A 22,975-nucleotide genomic window follows, 5' to 3' on the forward strand; every position below is an offset into this window, starting at 1 on the left:
AGTTCCATTTCTTTTTGAAAAACATAAAAGCAAGGGGTTTTCTTAGAAAATTTACTTTTATGAATATGAAATTTTGCAAAAAATAAAAACAGATTTATTAAAAAGTAACATTTTCCTTCTTTCTTGGGATACTTATGGAAACCGAAAACAACATTTTCCCAAAGTAAAATAAAATCTATTGTAAAAGAGTCAATAATAAATTTGCTAAGGTCTGCCCATAGTTTTTTCGTGTGAGAGCAAAGCCAGAACAAATGAACAACTGTTTCTGGATGCAAATTACAGAAAGAGCAGTTAATATTAATGTCCTTTTTATTAAATTTTTGCATATAATGATTAGCTGGATAATATAGTTAGTTATCTGTATTTTTCCTCTCAGGCAGTCTTGCAGGGAGCAGCCAGGGGTCCTTGTAGCAGCAGCAGCAGCAGCAGCAGGAATCAGCCATTGGCCGGTGCGTGAGCCTGAGGAGCAGCAGCATCCTTCTAGAAAAACATCAGTGGAGAGAAAAGACACGGACCACATTCAATACAGCTCGTGTTGAATCCGAGGAAGGGGATCTCTTTGAAGACAAAGAGTATAAAGGTACGGATCAATAGTATCACGACATGAAATGGCAGTTTAACCAAAAAAGAAAAGAAAAAAGAAAAACCGTCTTTGCTTTGCTTTGGCGTTGAAAAACGAGTTGTCGCAGCGTCCTGGGGTCTTTGTTTTACATGGATTTGTAAGAAAACAAAAAAACATCATAGATACACATGACTTTTATACGAATAAATCGTAGCTGGTTTAGTGTTTTTTGTTGTTTTTGTCGATGTGGTGCTAATGCTAACTGACTGACTGGCTGACTGACTGACCTCCGGTTAAGTCGGAGCGTTAGCCGCCGTTAGCTTCCCGGCTAACAATGGGGACGGACGGAGGAGGAGGAGGGGGGAGAGAGGGGAGATTAGGAGCAGTTGTCCCCTGCTTACAAATACTAAAGTGATTTGATGTAGCTAGATAATGATAACCTCTCAATATTAAGAATATAAACCACTAGACTGCTAACGAGGAAGCCACACCGGGCTCTTAACGCGACTAAACGGCCCGTAAATGTGTGACTTAGCCTCGGTTTTGTGTTATGCTAGCGGAGGTTAGCCGGTGTCTCCACAACCGAGCTGCTAAAGGTTTTTTTTTTTTTTTTTTTTAAACTTTGATAAGAGGGCCGACATTTTAACTTGTGATTGTGATGATAATAATAATAACCTTCTTGTCTGGTTTTCAGTTCAACGTCCTCATACATGTCTATTCCCTAGCTATAACCGCTTTACTACAACCATAGGTTTTTCTTTAGAAACGTTTGTTTCAGTGCAGGGATCCAGACTGCACCTAAATGTGGGCATTTTGTTCCTAAAATTTGAGACAGTGCAAGTACATTTTTCATCTACTTGCGCATGTGCAACCAGTAAATTTGCCTTTTTTTTCCCAACACTGGTGAAACATGGAAGGGGCAACTTAAAGAATCTGGTATCTGTCACTACAGGTGTCAGTCAGGCCAATGTGTGTGAGGATCATGAATGAAAAGGAAATGTGAATATTTGGCTTGCAAGTTGATTTACACCCCTAAATTTTCTGCTTGCGCTCCTAAAATTGTAAATTAGGGTTAGTTAATTAGGCCACTGTGCAATCAAATTGTCTATACCAGGGGTCTTTGACATTTTTCAGGCCAAGGACCCCCAATCTAATGGAGAGATGGAGCAGGGAGATGGTGCAGACAAGCTATATAAACTGGCGTTTTTATTTTTCACATAAATGTGGAAACAAAAAAATGTGGAAAATAGTTTAATAAACCCCAAATCTATTATACTGTATGTGATATGCCATGTTTCTGTAATACATGCAGACCCCAGTAAGAGTGCTAATGGGGATCTGAATAAAGAATAAAGGAGACAAGTTAGTGTAACTACTATAATCACTTTAAATCGTCTTTGTCTATTTGTTTATGTATGAGGATCCCCATTAGCCATTACTTTATTATAGGAGCAGATTTCCTCTGTCATGTCGGTTTCACTTCCTCTGGCCCAGTTTCAATGTCCCAATGATCACCTCTCTCCCCAGACGACATTAAGTTAGTAAAAAGCAATGTCCAGACTAGCACCCACTCACGTTACATAAACTGTATAACGATCCTGGGTAGTCTCACTATCAGATCAGTTTATAAACATCCTCAGCTGGCAGGCGACCCAGACGGCAAACACTGGTTAATGATGACAACATTTACAAAGAAACATGTCATTATAATTCAATGTCTCTTTAGTCTCGAGTCAAGGACACACACACACACAATTAATCAATCTGACAGCTCCAATAGGAATTAATTCATCTAAAAAAAAAAGATCTTGACATTTTTATCTTGTTAAGAGCAACAATCATTTTATAAAATGATATGCATATTCCCAGTTTGTCAGCCTTGTCATTGAGCAGTCCATACCATGTGCACTCCTTACAAAATATATCACTATTTCTTGCCTAGTTATTTGTTCCATCTTTTAAAAATTGCATTTAATACATTTCTCCCCACAGATGCCTTCAGCAATGGTTGGCAACAATGCTGTCCAGTCTGCCTTTCCAGACTTGGGTAATGGAAGTCACTCTGAGACCATGAAGCAGTTTCTAGGTGTCATCGACAAGAAGGTTCGCAACATGGAAAAGAAAAAGGTATTTGTGGTTTTGTTCAAAATGAAAAAACGTTTCTCCTATTTGTCATTTATATGATAGGACATAATCATGATGGATGCTAATGTAGATAACAGGTTAGATCAGGTATTTTATATCCGTGAGATTGGAGAGAGATTTGTTTGTTAATAAGATATCTTCTACAGTTATTCATTTCATTTAGATATTCGTCTAAATTCTGATATCAAGATCAAAATTTGAAGACAAAGCAGTTCTGTGTGTCGTGCTTCCTTTTGTCTTCTTTATCTTCTCTGACTAGATCCACGTTTTCATTTAAAGACTGTGTTGCTGATTAATTCATGCTGTTTCACCCAAGAATGTGTGCTTTTTTTGTTGTTGTTTAATCTCATATTTTTTTTCTGTTTTATGTCAGCCTTTAATTATGCATTTCTTTTGTCAATATTCTTACAGTCCAAACTGGACGACTATCAAGATAAGAAGGACAAGGGAGAAAGACTGAATCAGGATCAGTTGGTAAGATAAGACAAACAGCTGCTGTTTTATTGCAGTCTGCTGCAGAATGAATTCAACAGTCGTGTACACTTTTATGATAATAAATGACAACTAACACACACATATTTATTATTCTGTTTTTCTTTTCTCTATTGGAATCTCACCAGTGTCATAGTGTTCTGGAAAATCGTGCATCTTTATCTGCTGAATTATGGTGATACACTAATCTCAGTTTTCTTTCCCTGGCGTGCCTGAAGGACGCTTTGACCAAGTACCAAGAGATCCAAAACAACCTTGAGTTTGCTCGGGAATTGCAGAAGAGCTTCCTGGCGTTGGGCCAAGAGGTGAGACCTGAGTCACAACAAGTCTGATAAGTTACTGACAATTCAACACGTTAAAGGTTTCATCACTATGATGTTGTTTCTTAATTACATTTAGTAGTAATTTGGAAAACTACAGCATTAGCCACCTCCAAATTCCATATTGAGATCTTGCTAACAAATAATAACCTGTTATAACTCATGCCGTACTCCAGGGATAGGCTAAAAAAGCAGTATTTCATAACAAAGTATGGCTTAAAATATCTTGGACTGCTGCTCAGAACAAAGTGCTGCAATGTCATGGATGAAACTTGTTGGTGTTGTGAGTGATTTGTTTGGGGAAACCTCGTGACACAAAATGCGCTGTTGACCGTTTGTGTCCAGGTTCAGAAGGCGGTGAAAAAGACGGCGAGACGTGAGCAGCTGCAGAGAGAGGAGCTGGAGCAGCGGCGGCTGAAGACGGTCCTGGAGCTTCAGTTTTTACTGGACCAGTTGGGAGACGACAGCGTCCGGCAGGACCTCAAACGACCCGACGCCTCCGGTTCCCCTTTGCTCACTGACGCTGACCTCACATCCCTCGACGAGTTTTACAAACTGGTGGGACCTGATAGGAACTACGACATCAGGTGCGAGGACGTCTGCGATATTTCAGTGCCACAAATATTTATACCTACACTAATTATACCATAGCCTCGTAAAACCAGCCTCTCCCGGAAATTCATTTCATTTCACAGGGAGAGTCTGGCCTCATTCCCCCTGTAAGCGTTTGGGGTGGGCGGGAGTAGTAGCGTTGACAGGCAGCCCCATTCAGCCAATCAGCAAGTTGAATCCAGTTGGAAGAACAGCGAAAACGTCTTTTCCTTCAAGAAACTCAACAAGCGCCGACTCTTGCTCTTGTTTAATTGCTGTAATGGATGGTGTTTCAGTAAGAACTTCCCTTATTGCTGTTTTTAGGCTGCTACTGCTAGATAGCTCCACCATGTTTGTTGTGGTAAGAGTCGCGCAGTGTAGTGACGTCGGTCCCGGTGTCAATCACAGAAATCTGAGTGGCGACGCTGATTGGCTCGGCCTTCTGAGGGTTTCAGGCCACGAATGAGGCCAGACCCTCCCTGTGAAATGAAATGAAATGCATTTCCGGGAGAGGCTGGTTTACGAGGCTAATTATACCATACCATACCAACTTTATTTATAAAGCACTTTAAAAACCCAGTGGACCAAAGTGCTGTACAAAATTAAACATAAAATATACAATCGGCAAAAGACATAAAATGTACATAAAACAAAACAGAATAAAAACAGTAAAAATAAAATACATTAAAATAACACTATATAAAACCAATAAAACAATTTAAAACACAGCACATGATGCAGCACAAATTAGTCAATAAAATAAACAATAGCAGATTAAAAGACATCAATATAAACAGAATCAAAGGCCATGGAGAACAGGTGGGTTTTGAGGCGCTTTTTAAAACCATGCAATGATGGTACTTGTCTGATGTCGTCACTGTTTGATATACAGTATTGTATAAGATATGTTACGATTTGTGAATATGAATACGTGCATTTTTTATTTCATGCAAGAATAACATATCAAACAAACTGTATGTTTAACTTGCAGGTTGACTGACCAATATGAAGAGGCTTCACTACACTTGTGGGAGCTGCTTGAGGCCCGAGACAAGGCTGTGGCAGGGACCACGTGTAAGTAGTTTGATGGCTTTTGATCCCCTACTACACAAAACACAGTTAATATATGGAGGAATGATCGCTGTAGCAGCAGTCTCCGCTTTGCTTTTTCTTGGGTGAGCCTCTGTAAACTTGGCTCACCTTGCTTTGGGGCAGTTAATCCCATCGTTCATGGCAGATCATCCAAAAAACTCTGTCAGATTGGATGAGAAGCATGTGTGAACTGTCATCGTCAGGTCTTTACCTCAGATACTCTATGGGCTTTAAAGTCTGAGCTTGTCGGAGTCTGACTGGAGTTCTGCCCAAAGGGTTTCATTTTTGTCTCCTCTTTTCGTCATGCTCCCAGGCTCCCTTTAATTGCCATTTGGCAAACTCCAAGTAGACTTTCATAGACTGTACCTTTTTACTCAAAGTGGCTTCCATCTAGCCTGGGGGTATCTGTACTGGATTAAATTACATTTGGAGTAGATTCACTCAGTGTTGCTCAAGGTTTGTATTATGCATCAATTGTGCATGCTATATATTTTCTGAGCCTTTGGGTGAGTTGCTGTAAAATGGACAGTAATCCACTGCTTGTGAGCTTGCAAGTGTTGAGATGGAGACCCCTGGTCTAGCCTCACTACCGTTAAGACCTGATTAACAAGATAGTCATCCTTTTCTAAAAACATTCTTTCATTTTGTACAATGGATTATTGCGTGACGTTTCGTCTGTTTGGATTTAAAGGGGAATCTCCGTTTTTTACAATCTGGACCTTATTTCTAGCATAAAATACAATCATTTACTCACCCAGATAACTTTGGTGTCATTACAAGTCGTTCTGATGAAATTAGATCCAGCCTTGAGCCGCGAATATGCGTATAATGCGAGAACATGGGGCACGCAATGCAGCCTCTAAATAACACATTATCTGCTGCGAAACTCGTTCATTTCACCAATATTTTGTTATGATACGCTAGTGCTATTCCCCTCTGAGTCCGGGGTTAGCTGTTATCAACATGCATGGTCTGTAGGTTGACCTACTGACCTCTGACCTGGATGATATCATCTCTGAGCGCAGCACAGCGGCAAAATGACAAAACTGGATGAAGTTCAGCTTCCACAGGCTTCCTCTCCGCAACCTGGACTCACTAAAGCTCCGGCTAGTTGAGCTAAAAATGGACCCGAATGCCGAAGTGGAATGATTATTATCAGAATTCATCCAGGTCGGAGGTTAGTAAGTCAATCTACAGACCCCGGATGTTGATAACAGCTAACCCCGGACTCAGAGGGGAATAGCACTAGCGTATCATCATAGACTCGCATTATATGGATATATATCGGCGGGATCTAATTTCGTCAGAAGGACTCGTAATGACACCAAGTTATCTGGGTGAGTAAATGATCGTATTTTATGCTAGAAATAAGATCCAGATTGTAAAAAATGGCAATTCCCCCTCAAGTTGTCAGCACAATGAATAGTACAGAAAGTGAAGGCGTTTCTGCAGAGTGCTTATATTGTCTGACTTTCCACGCTGTCTTTGTTCCAGATAAGTCACTGAAGGACACTCTGGACAAAGTGCTGCAGAGTGGTTACTTTGACAGAGCACAAACGCACCAGAACGGGACCTGTGAGCAGGAAGAGGAACGGGAGGAGCCGGCTGTGGTGGCGGTGGAGTCGAAGGTCGTGGAGCAGCCGCCGTCAGAACCTGGTAACTAAAAACACAGGAGAAAAAATATTGTGCAAGACAAAAGACTGTATGTAGATTGTATAAGACAAGATATTTCTGTAGCCCATTAAGAAAAGCTCTTTTTTAGATTTGCTTCATTTCCCCTCAGAAGGAACAGCTACTGAAAAATACACAGAGCCAATTAAAGTGGAAACCACAGAGGTGAGATTTCTATTTGTGGCGCATAAATCGTGCTCCATAAATCACACAAATCAGCTGCTGTTGTTTCTGCCGTGTTTAATTTTCAGTGTTTTGCCTTGTGTTTTAGTTTGTAAACAGACAGTTCATTCCAGAAACTGCATACAGCAGTACAGAGAAAGACCAAGTGGAGGAGTGGGCAGTGGAGGCTCAGGTATCCACCACTACAGCACTACTACTACTACTACTCCTTCGTATCATTATGTATTATATTAAACTCTAATATGACTGTTCCATGTGCCTGTAGATGGTGAATTCCCTCCAGCACCAACCCCCTGCCCAGCTGGCTCCAGAACCAGCCGCTACTGTGAACCATGCCACTCCCCCTCCGACCGCCGACCCGGTGGTCAGAAAGCAGGCAGTGCAAGACCTCATGGCCCAGATGCAAGGAACGTACAACTTCATGCAGGTGAGAAAGTCCAGCAGACACTCTCCCTAGCTGATTGAAACTTAATTTGTTATACAGACACCGAGATACTTAATTGAGTCATTTAGTTAAATCATTTCGCATGGAGATGAAGGTCAAGTACATCGTTGGGTACAGAAGTAATAACAAGAAAATGGAAAGACATCAAAGGAGACCAGATTTAAAAATAGAATAAGATAAAAGAAATTCCAAGTAAATGAAAGAAATAAAAGAGGATTGTGAAAGATGAAACTGACTCAGCCAGTCTCACTCAATCAGCAGCTCATCTCTAGGCATTGAACACGGCAAATGCTGCTTATGTAGGACACTGAATCAGGATCTTTCAGTTAAAAAAAAAAGTACCACATTGTCAGGGAATTTAATCCATGACTCAGTGCATCTGTTCTTCTCTGTCATCTCAGGACTCCATGTTGGAGTTTGACGGCCAGGCTCTGGACCCAGCCATCGTGGCGGCCCAGCCGATGAAGCCGGTGCCGACGGTTGACCTGCAGCAGATGGGCTGCCCCTCGGGTCAGTGACCGGGTCATTTTACTTTTTTTTTTAACTTGAAATACAGTCTCTCAGATTATATTTATTATGGTCGGTCTGATTTTCTTCTGGGTTTCTTCCACACAGCCCACTCGGAGTCCAGACTGCCTCAAACAAGCGTAGTGTCAGGACCACAGGAATCCTCACAAGTAAGTAAAGCTATAAGAGTTATTCAGGCTATTTCTTGTAGTATGTGGGCCGTGTTTTAAGAGTACCGCTACGTGGATTAGATGTGATGCTCTCTGACATGTCATGATGTTATCTAACGTCTACTACAGAGGGTTATTAAATATGGTATGTAGGTAGAAGGGAGCTTTTTAAGTATAAAACACACAAAGAGCCCATCACTCGCACTGACCTCTCCACAATCCTTGTTTCCTTGCTTTTCAAAACCCCTCCTTCCTTCCTCCCGCCCCAGGCCTCGATGTCTCTTTCGTCTGAGCAGTCCCCTGCCCCATGTTCCCTGTCCTCTGCCTTCCCACCTGTCTCCAAACCCACCCACACTGGAGGCATCAATGTCAACGCAGCACCCTTCCAGTCAGTGCAAGCGGTAGGCTTTCTATCTGGGTCCGGTTATTAAACAACAGTGAAAATGTTTGGACTTCAACAACAACAACAAAAAAAAGCTTCAGGGTCACTACTTGTTTGTACAAGCACTGGTTAATTATTGCTGCGCCATCTGAACAGGCAGCGATTGAAACGCCTCCTCATTTCCCATTTCTCTTCAGGCTGTGATTGTGACATCATGTTGTTAAAGGACAACTTTTCTTTCTTTCTCCAGGTATTTAATTTGAATGCACCTGTACCTCCTGTCACCGAAGGCCAACCAGACCCTCTGAAGCAGCCCAGCCAGTTCCCTGGTGGCTATGGACAGGGCTTCAGCAGCCAATCGGAGAGCACCGTCGAACAGCCTGACATTGCACCGGAAACTTTACAGTCAGGTGAGTGACTGGTGGTTTGTATTCGGTCCAAGCTGTTTACATGGGCTTGGAAAAGCTATTGACCTTGTTTGACTTCACCTTTACATTCGGACAACTTTGAAAAATCAACTCATGAACCTTTGATGCCCTGAAAGATTTTTTTATCGTGTATAAATGGGATTGTCGGCACCAAAAAGATGTGTCCAAGAGTGTCACAACTGATCGGTGTACCTTCGACTAAAAGTCTTCTGTTCTATTTGCTGCTGTCCAGTTGTTGGTGGGTTCAAACCCCAAGAGCAGGTCCTGCCCCCAGCAGGAGGCCACGAGGAGCCGTCTCCAGGTGGAGGGTTTGGACAGTCGGGCCAGTCCTTCTACAACAGCAGGGGCGTGCCCAGGGGCGGACCCAGGAACACAAGAGGCATGATGAACGGATACCGGGGCTCCTCTAACGGATTCAGAGGTACCGGCATCAAATTATGTTTTACAGAGATGCGTGTACAGTATATTAGGGCTGCACTATAAATTGTTAAAAAAATCGACTCACCTACATGCGATCTCATTTCTAAATGGCAACGATTCTTCTATGTTTCATTTCATGAGCTGCATCACAAACACATGCTCCTATTTTGCTCTACGAGTTTCTCAAGTGTCTCCAAATGTCCCTTAACCTTTTTTAGTTTTTCGAAAGAGACAGCAGCGTTGAGGGAGCGCGAGATAAAACACAACAACTGTCATTAAAGTTGAGCCACGAGTACAGCGGGACATGTCACGAAGGAGAGGCTGTTTACGTAAACGTTAGCCGCACCGCGGCTACAGAGCAGAGATGGTTAACACTGAACCAGTGGATTTATCCTTCACACACGTCTGATTTCACTCTGCTCCAAACGCCGCACCGCCGGCAGAGCGTCACGTTTCCATGACCCCTGAATGTCAAAATGAAACTCTGAGAATTAAGGCTAAACTTTAACTTTAATGGAGACGGATCGATTATTGTTGTTTATGACCAAATAGTCGACCAAATGCCGGGGGTCCGACCTCATTCAGCATATTAAATGCCCGTTCAATTTAACGCCCGGGCGATTAATTACACTGGTATTTGCATCTGCGATATTGAAGCATTCACAGCTTCAAAATGCAGGAACCAGCCAGAGGAAGCTATTCAAGCTACTTGAATAAGTATAAGCACTTGTATGTGTGCCTGTGTGTGTGTCCGTGTGGTTGTGTGCACGCCCATATGTGTGTTGATTGTGTGCCGATTGCTGTTAATTGGTATCCCAGGTGTGTGGGCTGACAGTAGCAGCTGATGGCAGTGAAGACGACAGTTGTGTCACTGTGTGTAACACAGTCGGGTTGCGTACAGTGTGTTAGTTTTGTTCCAGTGGTCCTCGGTGACCTCCTTGTACTTTGTAAATACTGGTCTGGTGCTGGTCATTGCAAAAATAAATAGTAGCCTGTTGCAAATACCTGCCTGCTTCTTATAAACGCCTGAGCTCCAAGATGATTTAGCATATTAAACACCTGGGCTACTGAAATGGAATGGAAAATGAATGACTTCCGGTGTTTTTGAAGCTTTGGACGCTTTTGGTGTGAGCGCACAGTTAGACTCTGCTGTAGCTGCTGTTTAAGTATGTTCAATAAATGTTTTATAATAATACTTGATTACTGGTAGTCGTATTTTCAAATTTCCAGTCAACTTCTAACATCGATCTAATGCAAGGCAGTACAGAATCACACCTGCTAAATTCTACTACTACATTTATTAATCTGTTACCTATCGGCCCCATCACAAAAAAACACACTTGCCACTCTGTCACAGGGCTTAACAATTACATTTTCAATCATGATCTCAAATCTAAGCAATAAAATCATGATTAACATTTTTCCCAGAATCGTGCAGCCCTAATGTATATGTGACGTTATGATTCATTGCACTGACACTGGTCATTTGTCATCAGGGGGATATGACGGCTATCGCCCTCCTTTCTCAAACGCTCCCAGCAGTGGTTATGGTCAACCCCAGTTTAACACATCTCGAGACTATTCGAACAACACCTATCAGCGGGTAAGGGTTCAAGTCATTATGAACTACTTCATGTACCAAAAAGCTCGTAAATATGACATCTCATTGATTGCCTCTCAAATGATTTGCATTTTCATAGTAGTAGGAAGGCTCATTATATTCAATTCCTGTTTCTTCAAGGAGGGATATCAGCAAGGCTACAAACGGGGAGCTGCCCAAGGACCTCGCGGTTTGTCACGAGGTAACGCTCAAGCAATGCGATCCTAAAGGATTCAAAGGACGGTCGAGTCGCGCCACGTTGAACATTCAGGATTTTTGAATGTGTTCGCCCCAGCTCACTTTTATAACAACATTTTGTTTCTCATTGGTAATCTTATTTTTTTAACTCCTGGCCTACTTATCAGAGTCAGCCTGCTTTGGTCTGTCTAGATCCTCTTAATGTTTTAACACAAAATGCTGAACTTCACCACATGTAGGATTGTCAGCATGTCTGTGTGATGTAAAACAACAAATAGATATTCCTGTAAACTTGAAAGATTTCATTAATTTATTTTTTGTACAAAATAAATGCAAAAAATACCCTGCCACTGTCGATCTAGTTCCATGAGAATGATTTTTCTTCTGCCCTGTGCTGTCAGTCACCTTTTTCCTTTTGATCTTATGATTCTCATAAAGGCATTTAATGTTTTTTTTTTTGTTTTCTTTTCTTTTTTTTTACCCCAGTCACCTCTTGCGCCATCACCTCTTTGTACGCTGATGTTATTGGTTGAGACTGTTTCAATAAAGTTGTGTTCTATTAGTTTCTGCTATTTTAATTCTCAGTGTATTTACAGGTCACGGTGGTTTCGTTGTAGTCAAGTGACGAGATCTTTTACACAAACTGAAATGTCGTAACTATTTTATTGTCTTGAAATGAGGTGAACAGTATCATCAAATTAATATTTTATCCAGCAGCAAGCGATCAGAAACACCACCTGTATGTTTTGTGCAAATTATGACGCAGTATCGTTTCCAAGGAACACTTGGCACACAGAAAACAAAAGACACTGCAAAAACAAAACAAAAAAAGATAAGTATGTATTCCATGTTGAAATCTTGTATGAAGTAAAACCACAGTAAGGCAGAGCTGTTATTCAACTAGATGCAAACAAAGTCTTCAGTAAAAAGTGGCAGTAAGAGAAAACCTGCTCAGCATAGCCACAGTCTGCCAGCTGGAAGAAGAAACCACAACAATACACGAGAGAAAAACAAAAAAAGCAACCTGAAAGTTACACCAAATCTGTCGCTCGTGGGAAAAACACAGAATGTTATTCAAAACTAGGACCAAGTCACACACATCTCCTGCCAAACAGGCTGATGGGAACTCAAGTGCAAAGGGACTTATTCAAACAGTTTCATTACGGCTGACTTTCACTTGAACATACAATGATAAAAAATAAAAGGATCTGCTCCATTCTTAACGTGACACTGACTTGGTTCTCTGTGACTCGGCTTCACCCTTATTTTAATGAAATCTTTTAATTAACTGAACTAATTTAACAAATCCAAATCCAGCAGCTTTCGCAAAATACGCTGATGTCTGACACTAGTGTGATGAAAGGCACCAGAGTAAATTACTGTTGTAAATTGAGCTCAACATCACCATGGTTTGATTCAACAAATCATGATCATGTACCATCAACTCATAAACAAACATAGCACACACACACAGCTGTGTATGAACAATATCACAGAATTGAAATGCCCATCATTTGTGTAGTGTAAAAGATTTGTTATTTCAGAGGTTCAACATGTGCGCGCTCCGTATGGCAGTACAGAAACATCCCACCATACTGTAACTAACCACTAACTTACATTTAAACAGCTGCAGGATTAACAGCAGCAAAATTGTTCCTATAGTTGAGAAAATCTCACTAAACACACACACAAAAAAATGAAAATGTCCCAAGATAGATAAATTGCTGACACAATATAAGGGCAACCAGACGAACCATTAAGAAAGTAGCAAAAATGTTTTCTCTCACTGAAATACGTAAAGACTGTCAGCAACCATGAGGATGCTTTGAGATCTGAATATTTGGTGACGCTGGCAGCTGAAGATGGAAATAAAAAAACTTTTTCTACACAGACCTGACTGAAGCCTTGTAGATTATAAATTCCTGTGCCTGTTTGTTTGCATTAAGAAGTCTTTGCTTGGTCTTTTTTTTTTTTTTTAGGTGTAATGGTTTCCATCAGGGCATCGAAACGCTGTTCACTGGATAAAGTTACAGTAGTGCCTCTTGCTGTTTTACACTGAATGCAATGGTAGAAAAATCTTGCGCTCAGTTCATCTGATAAAAGTCCAGTGAAATGCATTATCCCCACAAGTCACGCATATAAACAAATGTCTTTTTAAAATGTTTGCAGATTTTTTCAGAAACTTTTAACTCAAAATTAAAACATTAAAACTAATTTTTACATCTTTTTCCCCTCAGCAGCTGCACTGGACTTTTCCCGCAGGCTCTTGTGTCAAACCTCCAGGTTGTGGAGCCAGTGGCATGTCTTTTATAGAGGTTTTTTCTACTTTGAATATCAACCAGCAGGTCAAGAAAGTCCAACAAAATTAGATTTTTTTTAAACAATTGTATTATCAAACATTCTTTATCACGTCTAATGTAATTAAGCACAACTAAGTATGCACATTTTGAGATGCATGTCCTTGGTTGGTCGTTTTACTCTTGTAATTCTGTTACGTAATCCAAAGATTACAGCTGTTTTGTTTTTTTTCATTCAATAGGAATTTGTCTGTGCGGCTCTGCTTCATCTCGAGTGTCCTCCAAACCCCCAAGTCATGCTGGTTAAAGTGGGGGTGGGTGGGTTTGGGGGCTGCTCCTCTGCACGCTGGTGGAGTGGAGTAGCTGCGAAAGTCTGTTACAGACAAAACTGTTATACTGGTGCATTATGCTGGCCTTGTGCGGCTTCTTGGTGGCCTGGGGGCAGATCGTGGTGAGTCTGGGGGAGACCGTGCTGGGCCTGGTCTTGTTGTTCGTGGTGAATCTGATTCGTATCGTGAGGATCCTGCGGTGCGGCTGGATGCCCCTGTAGCTGTACGTCCTGTTCAGGATGCACCTGATCGTCCGCTGGATGTTCCTCTGGGATAAAGTTTACCTCACCTGTGGCAAAGATGGATTTTAACATTCTCAGAGCTCAGCCTCTAAAAATCAAACAACTGTCAGAAGACAAACACAAGGGTGGGATCGACACTCACCGTGAACCTCTGGAGGCGGCTCCACTTTCTGTGATTTCAGCCGCTCCATGTGCTCCACTGCCTGTAACAATAGAGTTTTATTTAAGGTTTTCTCTCATTTTGAAAGTGCACACAGTAGCTGTGGACAGCCAAAGGCATTTGATAGCTTATAAAAAGCATCAAGATAATAGAAGGAAATTAAATTTTGGTTAAGAAAATGTTGTCACACCGAGATTCCACCTACAAAGAAAATATCTAGTGTCTTCTACAGAGGGACTGCTGTAGTTTCTCATTAAGTTAACAGCATCAGGTTTGGATGTAAACAGTTTTCTCCTTCAGTGTAAACCTCATGTCTGTGTTTAAAGGGATAGTTCAACATTTTGGAAAATTTGCCTATTGCCATAATCCCTATAGTCATAGCAGTAGGTTCATTACCTTTAATTATCGGTGCATGTTGTTTTGAGATCCGCGGGGCAGAGACGCGAGCTGCTCAGTGAACACAATGGAGGTGAAAAGTACAGGTCCCCCTCTCCCTCAAAACTCATCAAATACATAATCCAACAACTCCAAAACACTCTCACGGACAAGTTGTGACCTGCACATTCACCACACTACGAAATAATCATGTATAAATATGTAACATTACGAAACATGAAGCAAATACTCAGAAATACTCGTGCTTTTGAAATCACTCCGCCCAGCAGCTGCGTCTGGAATGTCGTTCTGGCTGCATTTGCCTGGAAAACGACTCTGTTTCGTAATGTTACATGATTATCTCATAGCGTGGTGAATGTGCAGGTCACAACTTGTCCATGAGAGCATTTTGGAGTTGTTGGATTGTGTATTTGATGAGTTTGATGAGGGACAGGGGACCTGTACCGTTCACCTCCGGTGTGTTCGCTGAGCAGCTCACGTCTCTGCCCCGCGGATCTCAAAACAACATGATGCACCAATAATTAAAGGTAATAAACCTACAGCTATGACTATAGGGATTACGGCAATAGGTGAATTTGCCAAAATGTTGAACTATCCCTTTAAGTGTTTCCACTGCTTACCTGCTGCAGCTCTATTTTCTGTGCATTAAGCTGCTCCTGTTGTCTCTCCAGCTCGTCTCTCTGTTTCTGCAGGTCAAAAGCCTTCTGGTTGAGGTCCTGTTCCTGCTGCACCAGATGCTCCTCAAACTCCCTCATCTCCTCGTCTGTGTAGGCCTGGTTCTGCTCCAACGTCTGAGCAGCACAAAGTGGAAGGTAAATTAATCACAATCAGAATATCTTTATTGTCACTGCTTTAATCAAATGGTTTTCGTTTTTGAATTACCGGTACTATCCAGTAATATTAACGTTGTGTCTCACCTCCCAGCTATCTGGCTCCAGGAATTCTTTCTTCTTTGTAGCAACAAGGAATTCATCTAAAGAAACCAGCCTGTCTTTGTTCGAATCCACCTAAGAGCAAGAAAAGAGCAGAGATCTTTTATCTAAATTATACAAGACAATAGATAAAAAAGCGAGACCTCTGTTGATGCAAAGGTGCAAACCGAGCTTATCTTTTATGCATTCATTGAACCATCTTATTAAAGAAGCTATGGCTTTAATCACTGCTTTTGCATCGGTGGCGCTACTAAAAAGGTGATTAATGATTTGCAATTTTCTATAGGCTACACTTAATCAACTCTATGAAATTAATCTTCTAAACTTATAATTACCAAACAAATATCTCTACAGTAATGCTGTCTAATTTTCTGTTAACGCTTTTCTGCAAAGCTTAACTTATTGTACCTCATTCATAACATGCTCTCTCATACGTAGCCTCTCTTCCTCCATCTCCACCATGTCATCCTCTTCGTTGGTCGGGTCATAGATTTTTTCCAGCTGAAATCACAACGGGCCAACAGTCAGTGCACTGTCACCACGTCATTATATTACACATTTGTAGGTGCCATGGCTTTACCTCCTTAGTGAACAGTGCCTCCAGCTCCTGCTCATCAAAGAAGCCATCTCCATTCGTATCTGCATCGTAAAGAAGGAAGAACGACACACTTTCTGTTATATTAGTCGGTATATATGATGTAGTCTTCCTCAGTCTTCAACAGCTGCCAGATGATAAAGATCTTACCATGCAGGTTGAAAAAGGTCTTAGGGTCAAAGTCTTCAGGGTCCAAGCCGTCGGCCTCCTCCCACACCTCCTTCAGCTGGTTCTGGCTGCCCTGCAACATGAAAGCAAAATCACATTGCAGGGTTCCTACAGCTTAAGCCAACTTAAATTTAAGACTTTTTAAGACGTTTTTAATGCCGCTTGAAATTAAATTTAAGACCGACTTCACAATAAACACAAATGCAAAAAAAACCAAAAAACATCACCACATCTATTACATAGGGTTAGGGACAATTTTACCCACTTTCCTATGTGGTCCAAGGTAAAGTGACTGCTACATGAATGATTGGAGGAAAAAAAAAACTGATTTGGGAGCTGGTGGCGGTAAGAAATTTAGCGGTGACGGCCGCCACTAACTTCTCTATGTCAGAATGTTACCAATTATTTTGAGATTTGAGACTAATTATAATCATAAAATCACACTTACCAAATGTTAACATTTTTAAGACCTTTGAAAAATTGATTTAAGACATTTTAATGCCAATTAAGGCCTTGTTTTTAGATTAATGAATTCAATGCCTTTTAAGACTTTTTAAGGATCCGTAAGAACCCTGCATTAGAAACACCAGAATCATTACAATAAATGTGGATGTGAAAAACTGCAAGATCCACCATGTAGATACCACAGTTTAATTTCCTATACATGAGTTAAAGGAGAATTACAGTCATTTTCTAAGTGGTAACGCTCTACAGCTCTAGTTCCCCAAGTGTGACCATAGGAAAAAATCCGAGAAAAATATGTGCAGACCGGACCTGGCTCTCCTCCTGCTAACTGCGCTATACTGCAGTTAAACAACGAAGTAATGGGGGCAGTTCTTCTTCTTCTTCAAAAAAAAAAAGCAGTTATGGTATGCATATAATCTTTTTTCCCCCTCCTAAATCCATGTTTTCCTCACGTTTTTGTCTTTGTAGATATGGAAACAGTCCCAATCTCGACAGTCGACTAGTAAGGTCTAACCAGGAAGCTAAAGTAAACAGAGGTATGTGATGAAAACACACGTTAACACTGCTCTTTCATATTAACTGAGTATTTTTTGCAGTGCACACTCAGTGTTGTGTGGTAAGGAACTGGTGGATGTTGCAAAGCGATATAGTGATATTTTGAACATTATATAGAGGCCAAAGTTGCGGTTAGAAGCATTGCCCCCATTACTTTGCTGTTTAACTGCAGAGTAGCGCAGCTAGCAGGAGGAGAGCTAGGTCCAGTCTGCACATATTTGTCTCAGATTTTTTCCTATGGTCGCACTCTGGGACCTAGAGCTGTACAGCGTTACTTAAAAAATGACCAGAATTCTCCTTTAATGCTGGACAACATGATGATGCAACACAACATGGGTTGGAAAGATGATGTCAACAGCTGAGTCATACATACTGGGTGGTTGACTTTAGGGTGGTCAGCGTGTTTCTTCCTCAGTTCCTCATAATGCTCCTCCTCTTTCTTTCTTTCGTCCTCATCCAGCGTTTTCAAGTGTTCCCGTCTGTCGTGCTCTTTCATCATCTCATACCGCTTGAACTCCTCGTGCCTTTCTTTGTCGTAGTTCTCCAGATCCTTGGTGGCCTTGGCGAAGGGACAGAAAAAATATATATAAATGTTGGAAATGGACCTTGGTGCAACAAATCATTTTATTTCAAGACCACCTGGTAATTAAACTTAGTGTATACTATAGTAAATTCATTTTTATCATTCTGGACACTGACTGAACTAAGGTAAAACACATTTAAAACCAAAGTAATCCAACTTAACTTAAAAAACGTTTCATAGTCTCTAGTGCAGTGCTTCACTATGTCAGGAGTAGGAATGGGATGAAACGATTTTTATCACGATTTACAGCGATAAAAAAACAAACAAAAAAAGGTGCTCGATAAGAGAAATTATCTTGTAGTTTTATCTGACATTGATTTATTTTGACTTGCCACAAGAGGGAGTCTGCAGCTTCCCAGTCACTCCAGTGCTAAACCTGCACCATTACTGAAGGCTCCCCCAAAAATTAAGTTTCACCCAGATGTGTTGAAATACCATGGTTTACTAAAAAAGACTGTTAGTTAAGTTATACTAATGTTAAGATTTATCTAAATCTTTGGTTTGTTGATATTTCTGTTGTAGCTGGAGCGAAGTGACTGCAGTCCAATACAGTTTTCCATGTAACATATTGACTGTATTGATTTGACCACAGGATCAATTGAAATAAATTTTAATATATTTAATTTGAGAGGAAATTTGTGCATCAAGCATTTTTTTTTTATTGACCACAACAGCAACAACAAATGTAGGTTTTGTGGATTAATATGTTGTGTTGTGTCCATGTATAAACTATCATCTACTATTTACACAACATTCCCACTACAGCTTAGTTAACATAGAGACAGGCACCAGGATAATACAAAAAAAATGCAACAAATAAGCAAGTATTTTTAGAATAATTTGAAATGTTTTTTGTCCAGAATAATTGTCCGATTGCCGAGCCAAGACACAACATTTCTGCGTATTTTCCATCTGCTTTGTGGGCGCTGCTCAGTTATGAAACTAAAAGTGTTTCTTTCAATAAGTGGATAGTGCATGTATGTTTTTAATTTACAGTAAGGAGGAGATTTACCGATTTGATGAGCCGATCTAGGTCATCCACTTCAAATGTATGTGGGTTCATGTGGTTCAAGTACTCAAACTGTTTCAGCAGAGCCTGGTGGTCCACTGCAATATCTGTTCAGGGAGTAATGGATGACATTAATCAAAACATACGTAAGACACTACCCTTGTATTATTTTCTGATTTACTTATTTAAGTTGTAGCATCTTATCTTAAATATAAATCAAAAGGAACAGCACATACCATTCCCTCCTTCGATATCCTGCTTGGCCTTGATCAGGGTTCGTAGTCTGTTTACCTCCTGCCTCTTCAACTCATCCAGTTTTGTTCTGACGTGATGGCTGACAAAGTCCAGCTCTTTGGCGAGTTTACCTTGCTGTGTTATACATAAATTATGCAGAAAGTAAGTATTAGAGCAGCGCATGCAATAAGTAGATATATGAATTATATATACCATTCATTAAAATAGATTGGACCCAAAAAAATCTTTTTTAAAAATCATCATATCCCCAGAAGATTTATCACATCCCATATATTGGGCTGGTGGAAAGCAGGATACCTTGATGTCTTCCATGTCAGTATTGTGGAGCTTTTCTCTGAAATGTTGATCTTTCTCGAGAAAATCGATGACTTCCCTGAGGTAGCGGTCATAGTGGAGTCCAGTATCCTGTAAAATGTAAACAAAAAATGAATGTAATTTAACAAATTATGGGAATAGGGAATATATTACATCACCTTTTTAAAAAGTTATATATATTTATTATGCTACTTACTCTGATGTATCGAAAACTGAGTGAGTAATAATATTTTGCTTTCATGGCAGACACATCTGCTGACCAAGATAATAGATCTTATCTCCAGATGTTAGATGTAGAGATGACAGGTTATGTCATGAGTGCCAATAAACTGTAATTTGCCACACTGCCACAGCTGTTCTGTGATTGAAGACCACTTACTTTTTCTTCAATAAAACTGTTGCAGAATGTACATGGTATTAGTTTAAGGGCTGCTGGGCCACTATGTCAATATTTAACAAGAGGGTAGAGGCTTCAATCTGTGCACATGCAAAGCTACAACATCTGGCACTGTTGTACTGATGATAAAACAGATTTTAAAGAGATAACAAGTTTTATGCGGTGTGCCTGATTGAGGTAATTTAATTGTAGTGAAATGAGATGCTCAACCAGCTCTCATTTAAATTAGTCCAGGTGCTGTTAGAGAGCTCTCTTTTGTTCTTGCACAACAACAACATATTGTTTTCTTAATATGAAGCAGCTGATAGCAGGGACAAACTGCGTAGTATCACTTCTGCAACTGACAAGTAACAAATGCTGATTCATTTCTGAACATTTACAGATCATTTACTGTATAATAAAAAAAAAGGATAAGCACAAAACAAGTTTTTAAAAAAAGATATAAAACATTTTGGAGAAATTAATTAAATTAATTTAGAATAATATAACTTTGTATTCTCAAAGCTTGACTAAAACTTGACATGTAAACAGAGTGACCTGCTCTTGAATCCAGGGCTTAGTCCTTACACCTGTGGGATCACTTTAAAGCCACCTACCTAGGCTGTGTTACTTATATATACACACACTACTCACAAAAAGTTAGGGATGTTTGGCTTTTGGATTAAATTTCAGAATGCACCTAAAATGCACTATAACCTTTACAGGTGAACTTAATTTAACCTTCTCTAAACTTTTGAATGCACATGTCCAATTGTTCAATGTTTCAGTACTTATTGAATAACATGCTGTTCTTCAACAAAGTGATTAACCACAAAAATCACAAGCACCTCTGATTTAGTGGTTCAATTATCATTGAACTACTAAATGTTCTGGTTCAATGACAATTTGTATGCCCTCTTCTCTCTCCCTCTCCTCTCCACGATGTTCAAATTTTGACATCATGAGCCATGAGAACACTTTGATCAAATTGATTAGGTTATTGAGACATTGAGATTTTTGTTGTGCTATAGCCACCACAGTTGTTAGCTTTTGTTTGAGATGAAGAAATTACCATTGCATCTTTCTACTTAAAAGGCCTGCTTTCATGATATTATTCATAATATTATTAGGGATATTCTTGTCAAATGTCCCTAACTTTTTGTGAGTAGTGTATATATATACAGTATATACACATATGGGAGGTTTTGGATGTGTTGTGTCTTCTCACCACACTAGCTGGAGGCTCTTCGGGCTGTTTCTCCGGCTCTTTGACTTTGGTCTTGTCCATACTGATGGGCACTGCCTGTGAGCACAACAGCTGGACCAACAGCACAAGCCAGCCGGTGACAAAGGCCCGGCTCCTCCAACACATCTGGAAATGGGGGACAGCTGTTTGTTAGAGCAGCAGTAGCAGACTCCTACAGTATCTCACAGTTGTTTACATTACACAGATACATAAAGTATGAGAAGAGAAAACGGTCGATGTGGTAAAGACACGTTAAATAAATAAAGGCTCGTTCAGTCAGTGGCCGGTTTCCTCATTAACGCTTAACCCAAACAGCACAAATATAGGTTGTTAACATTATTGGCTATGCAGCTAATAATATCCAGAGGAGGCTTTAACGTTAGCCCTGCTGCTGCCACTGACAGATTTAGCTAATGACAACCAAACACCGAAGAGCTACAACGAGTAACGCTACGTTTCCGGTTTGAGCAGCGAGGGTAATAATGTCCACGTGTTATCAAAAGCTTTAGTTAAAATAAAATAAAAAATCGACATGTGTTGACACTTGAATACTGACTTTATTATGAATCCTGGACATCATCTGCTCTGCTGTGCTGTGCTGCTCTCCTCCCGTCGGCCCCGGCCACCTACTAGCTCGCTAGTCAGCACGGTAGGTTGTGACGTAGTGGCGGTGGAGGCAATCCGGTGATCTCATTGGTCAGTTCCGCTGTCCGTCACGCGGAGCAGCAAGTTGCGTTGCATTGCACTGTACGTGGCGGCATGACGGCGGAGCAGGTGGGCGGGCCCTTCGTCTGAGTGTATTATCAAATCCATCGAACAGCTATTGGGGGAAAAAAAAGTGGAGTAGAGGTCAGGAAGCAGTGATGAGAGATAGATAAAAATAAATAAATAAAAAAACAACGCTGCTGAATGGATGGAAATGTGGATTTTTAATGGATATAATCACTGTTAACGTCTTGCACTTCCAATCCCACTTATTCTCCCATTTATTTCTGATTAATTGAATTGATTTTGATTGATAAACTGTATCTGCATGTGTATGTAATATTCCCATCACATTTGTTCTTCTTCTTTTTTTTCTTTTTTTTTTAAATTATTAGGCTATTATTATTTTGTTGAAAAGATGCTTTTTCGTCAAAGTATTTAATGTTAAAATGTTGCAGCTAATTGAGATGGACTTTTACAGCACATGTCAATTTGTGCAATAATAACATAGCTGATTGTGTTTCATATGCAGAGTATTAATGTTAAATGTACCTTCTAACTAATTATACATAGGCCTAATACTCAAGTGAAATACCAATGCCAAAATAATCTTATATCTCAACAGCTTTAAGCACATTTCAAGGTCATCAGGATCTTTTAACTCGTCCGTCTCATACAATTTCTTTTTCATCAGTCTTCTACGCTGTGCTTTCTGTAAGAAAGAAAAAAAAGGGGGTGGGTTAGGGGGTATAAACTTTCCAAAACTGCGGTTCTACCTTTACTTAGGTTTTTACTCAACTCAGGACGCAGCAGTCTGTGATTAATGGGTCCAAGTCCACCTCTCACCCCGGCCCTGCTCACTGGTCTCATGGGGAGCTCTTACATGGGAGCTTGTGGCTGTACTTTCAGACGGTCATTCTTATCTCAGCACCTCTTCACTTTAAAGGCCAATGAAAACAAGACTTTTCTTCCAAGTACTTTCTATTTGTGCAGGGTTTCTTTTTTGTAAGGCCTTTATGGAAAAATTCTGATAATACTTTACTGTACTAATCACTAAACATTGGAGATATAACAACCCCATGTGATTTAGTTTGTAAATGTACATACATCATCTGTAATGATGTTGGGCACACAGCCATGT

General features: G+C 40.4%; 2 protein-coding genes across 3 annotated transcripts; one reads left to right on the top strand and one right to left on the bottom strand.

Moving 5' to 3' along the window:
* Positions 1–409: 409 nt before the first annotated feature.
* caprin1a (cell cycle associated protein 1a) lies at positions 410–11,768 on the top strand. 2 transcript variants are annotated; one of them, XM_085759938.1, is made up of 17 exons: positions 410–580; positions 2,555–2,689; positions 3,119–3,181; positions 3,418–3,504; positions 3,865–4,106; positions 5,102–5,184; positions 6,697–6,858; positions 6,986–7,038; positions 7,145–7,228; positions 7,322–7,483; positions 7,903–8,011; positions 8,117–8,178; positions 8,448–8,579; positions 8,811–8,970; positions 9,221–9,409; positions 10,905–11,011; positions 11,150–11,768. In XM_085759938.1, the coding sequence occupies exons 2-17, from the start codon at positions 2,555–2,557 to the stop codon at positions 11,234–11,236; spliced, it is 1,917 nt and encodes a 638-aa protein (XP_085616064.1). In that variant the 5' UTR covers positions 410–580; the 3' UTR covers positions 11,237–11,768. The 2 variants fall into 2 exon arrangements, with proteins under 2 accessions (XP_085616064.1, XP_085616074.1); XM_085759948.1 differs by lacking the exon at positions 8,448–8,579.
* An 82-nt stretch (positions 11,769–11,850) lies between these two features.
* On the bottom strand, positions 11,851–21,719 carry nucb2a (nucleobindin 2a). Its single transcript, XM_085759959.1, has 13 exons — positions 21,686–21,719; positions 21,112–21,255; positions 19,490–19,597; positions 19,174–19,306; positions 18,941–19,044; positions 17,719–17,904; positions 16,308–16,398; positions 16,143–16,201; positions 15,971–16,063; positions 15,548–15,637; positions 15,251–15,421; positions 14,217–14,277; positions 11,851–14,121 (listed from the first exon to the last, which is right to left on the bottom strand). Exons 1-13 carry the CDS (start codon positions 21,707–21,709, stop codon positions 13,895–13,897), a joined length of 1,491 nt encoding a protein of 496 aa, XP_085616085.1. The 5' UTR covers positions 21,710–21,719; the 3' UTR covers positions 11,851–13,894.
* Between the last annotated feature and the right edge of the window lie 1,256 nt (positions 21,720–22,975).

This window comes from Trachurus japonicus, chromosome 3, assembly GCF_045865225.1.
Source record: "Trachurus japonicus isolate A0001 chromosome 3, Traja_1.0".
Classification (NCBI taxonomy): domain Eukaryota; kingdom Metazoa; phylum Chordata; class Actinopteri; order Carangiformes; family Carangidae; genus Trachurus; species Trachurus japonicus.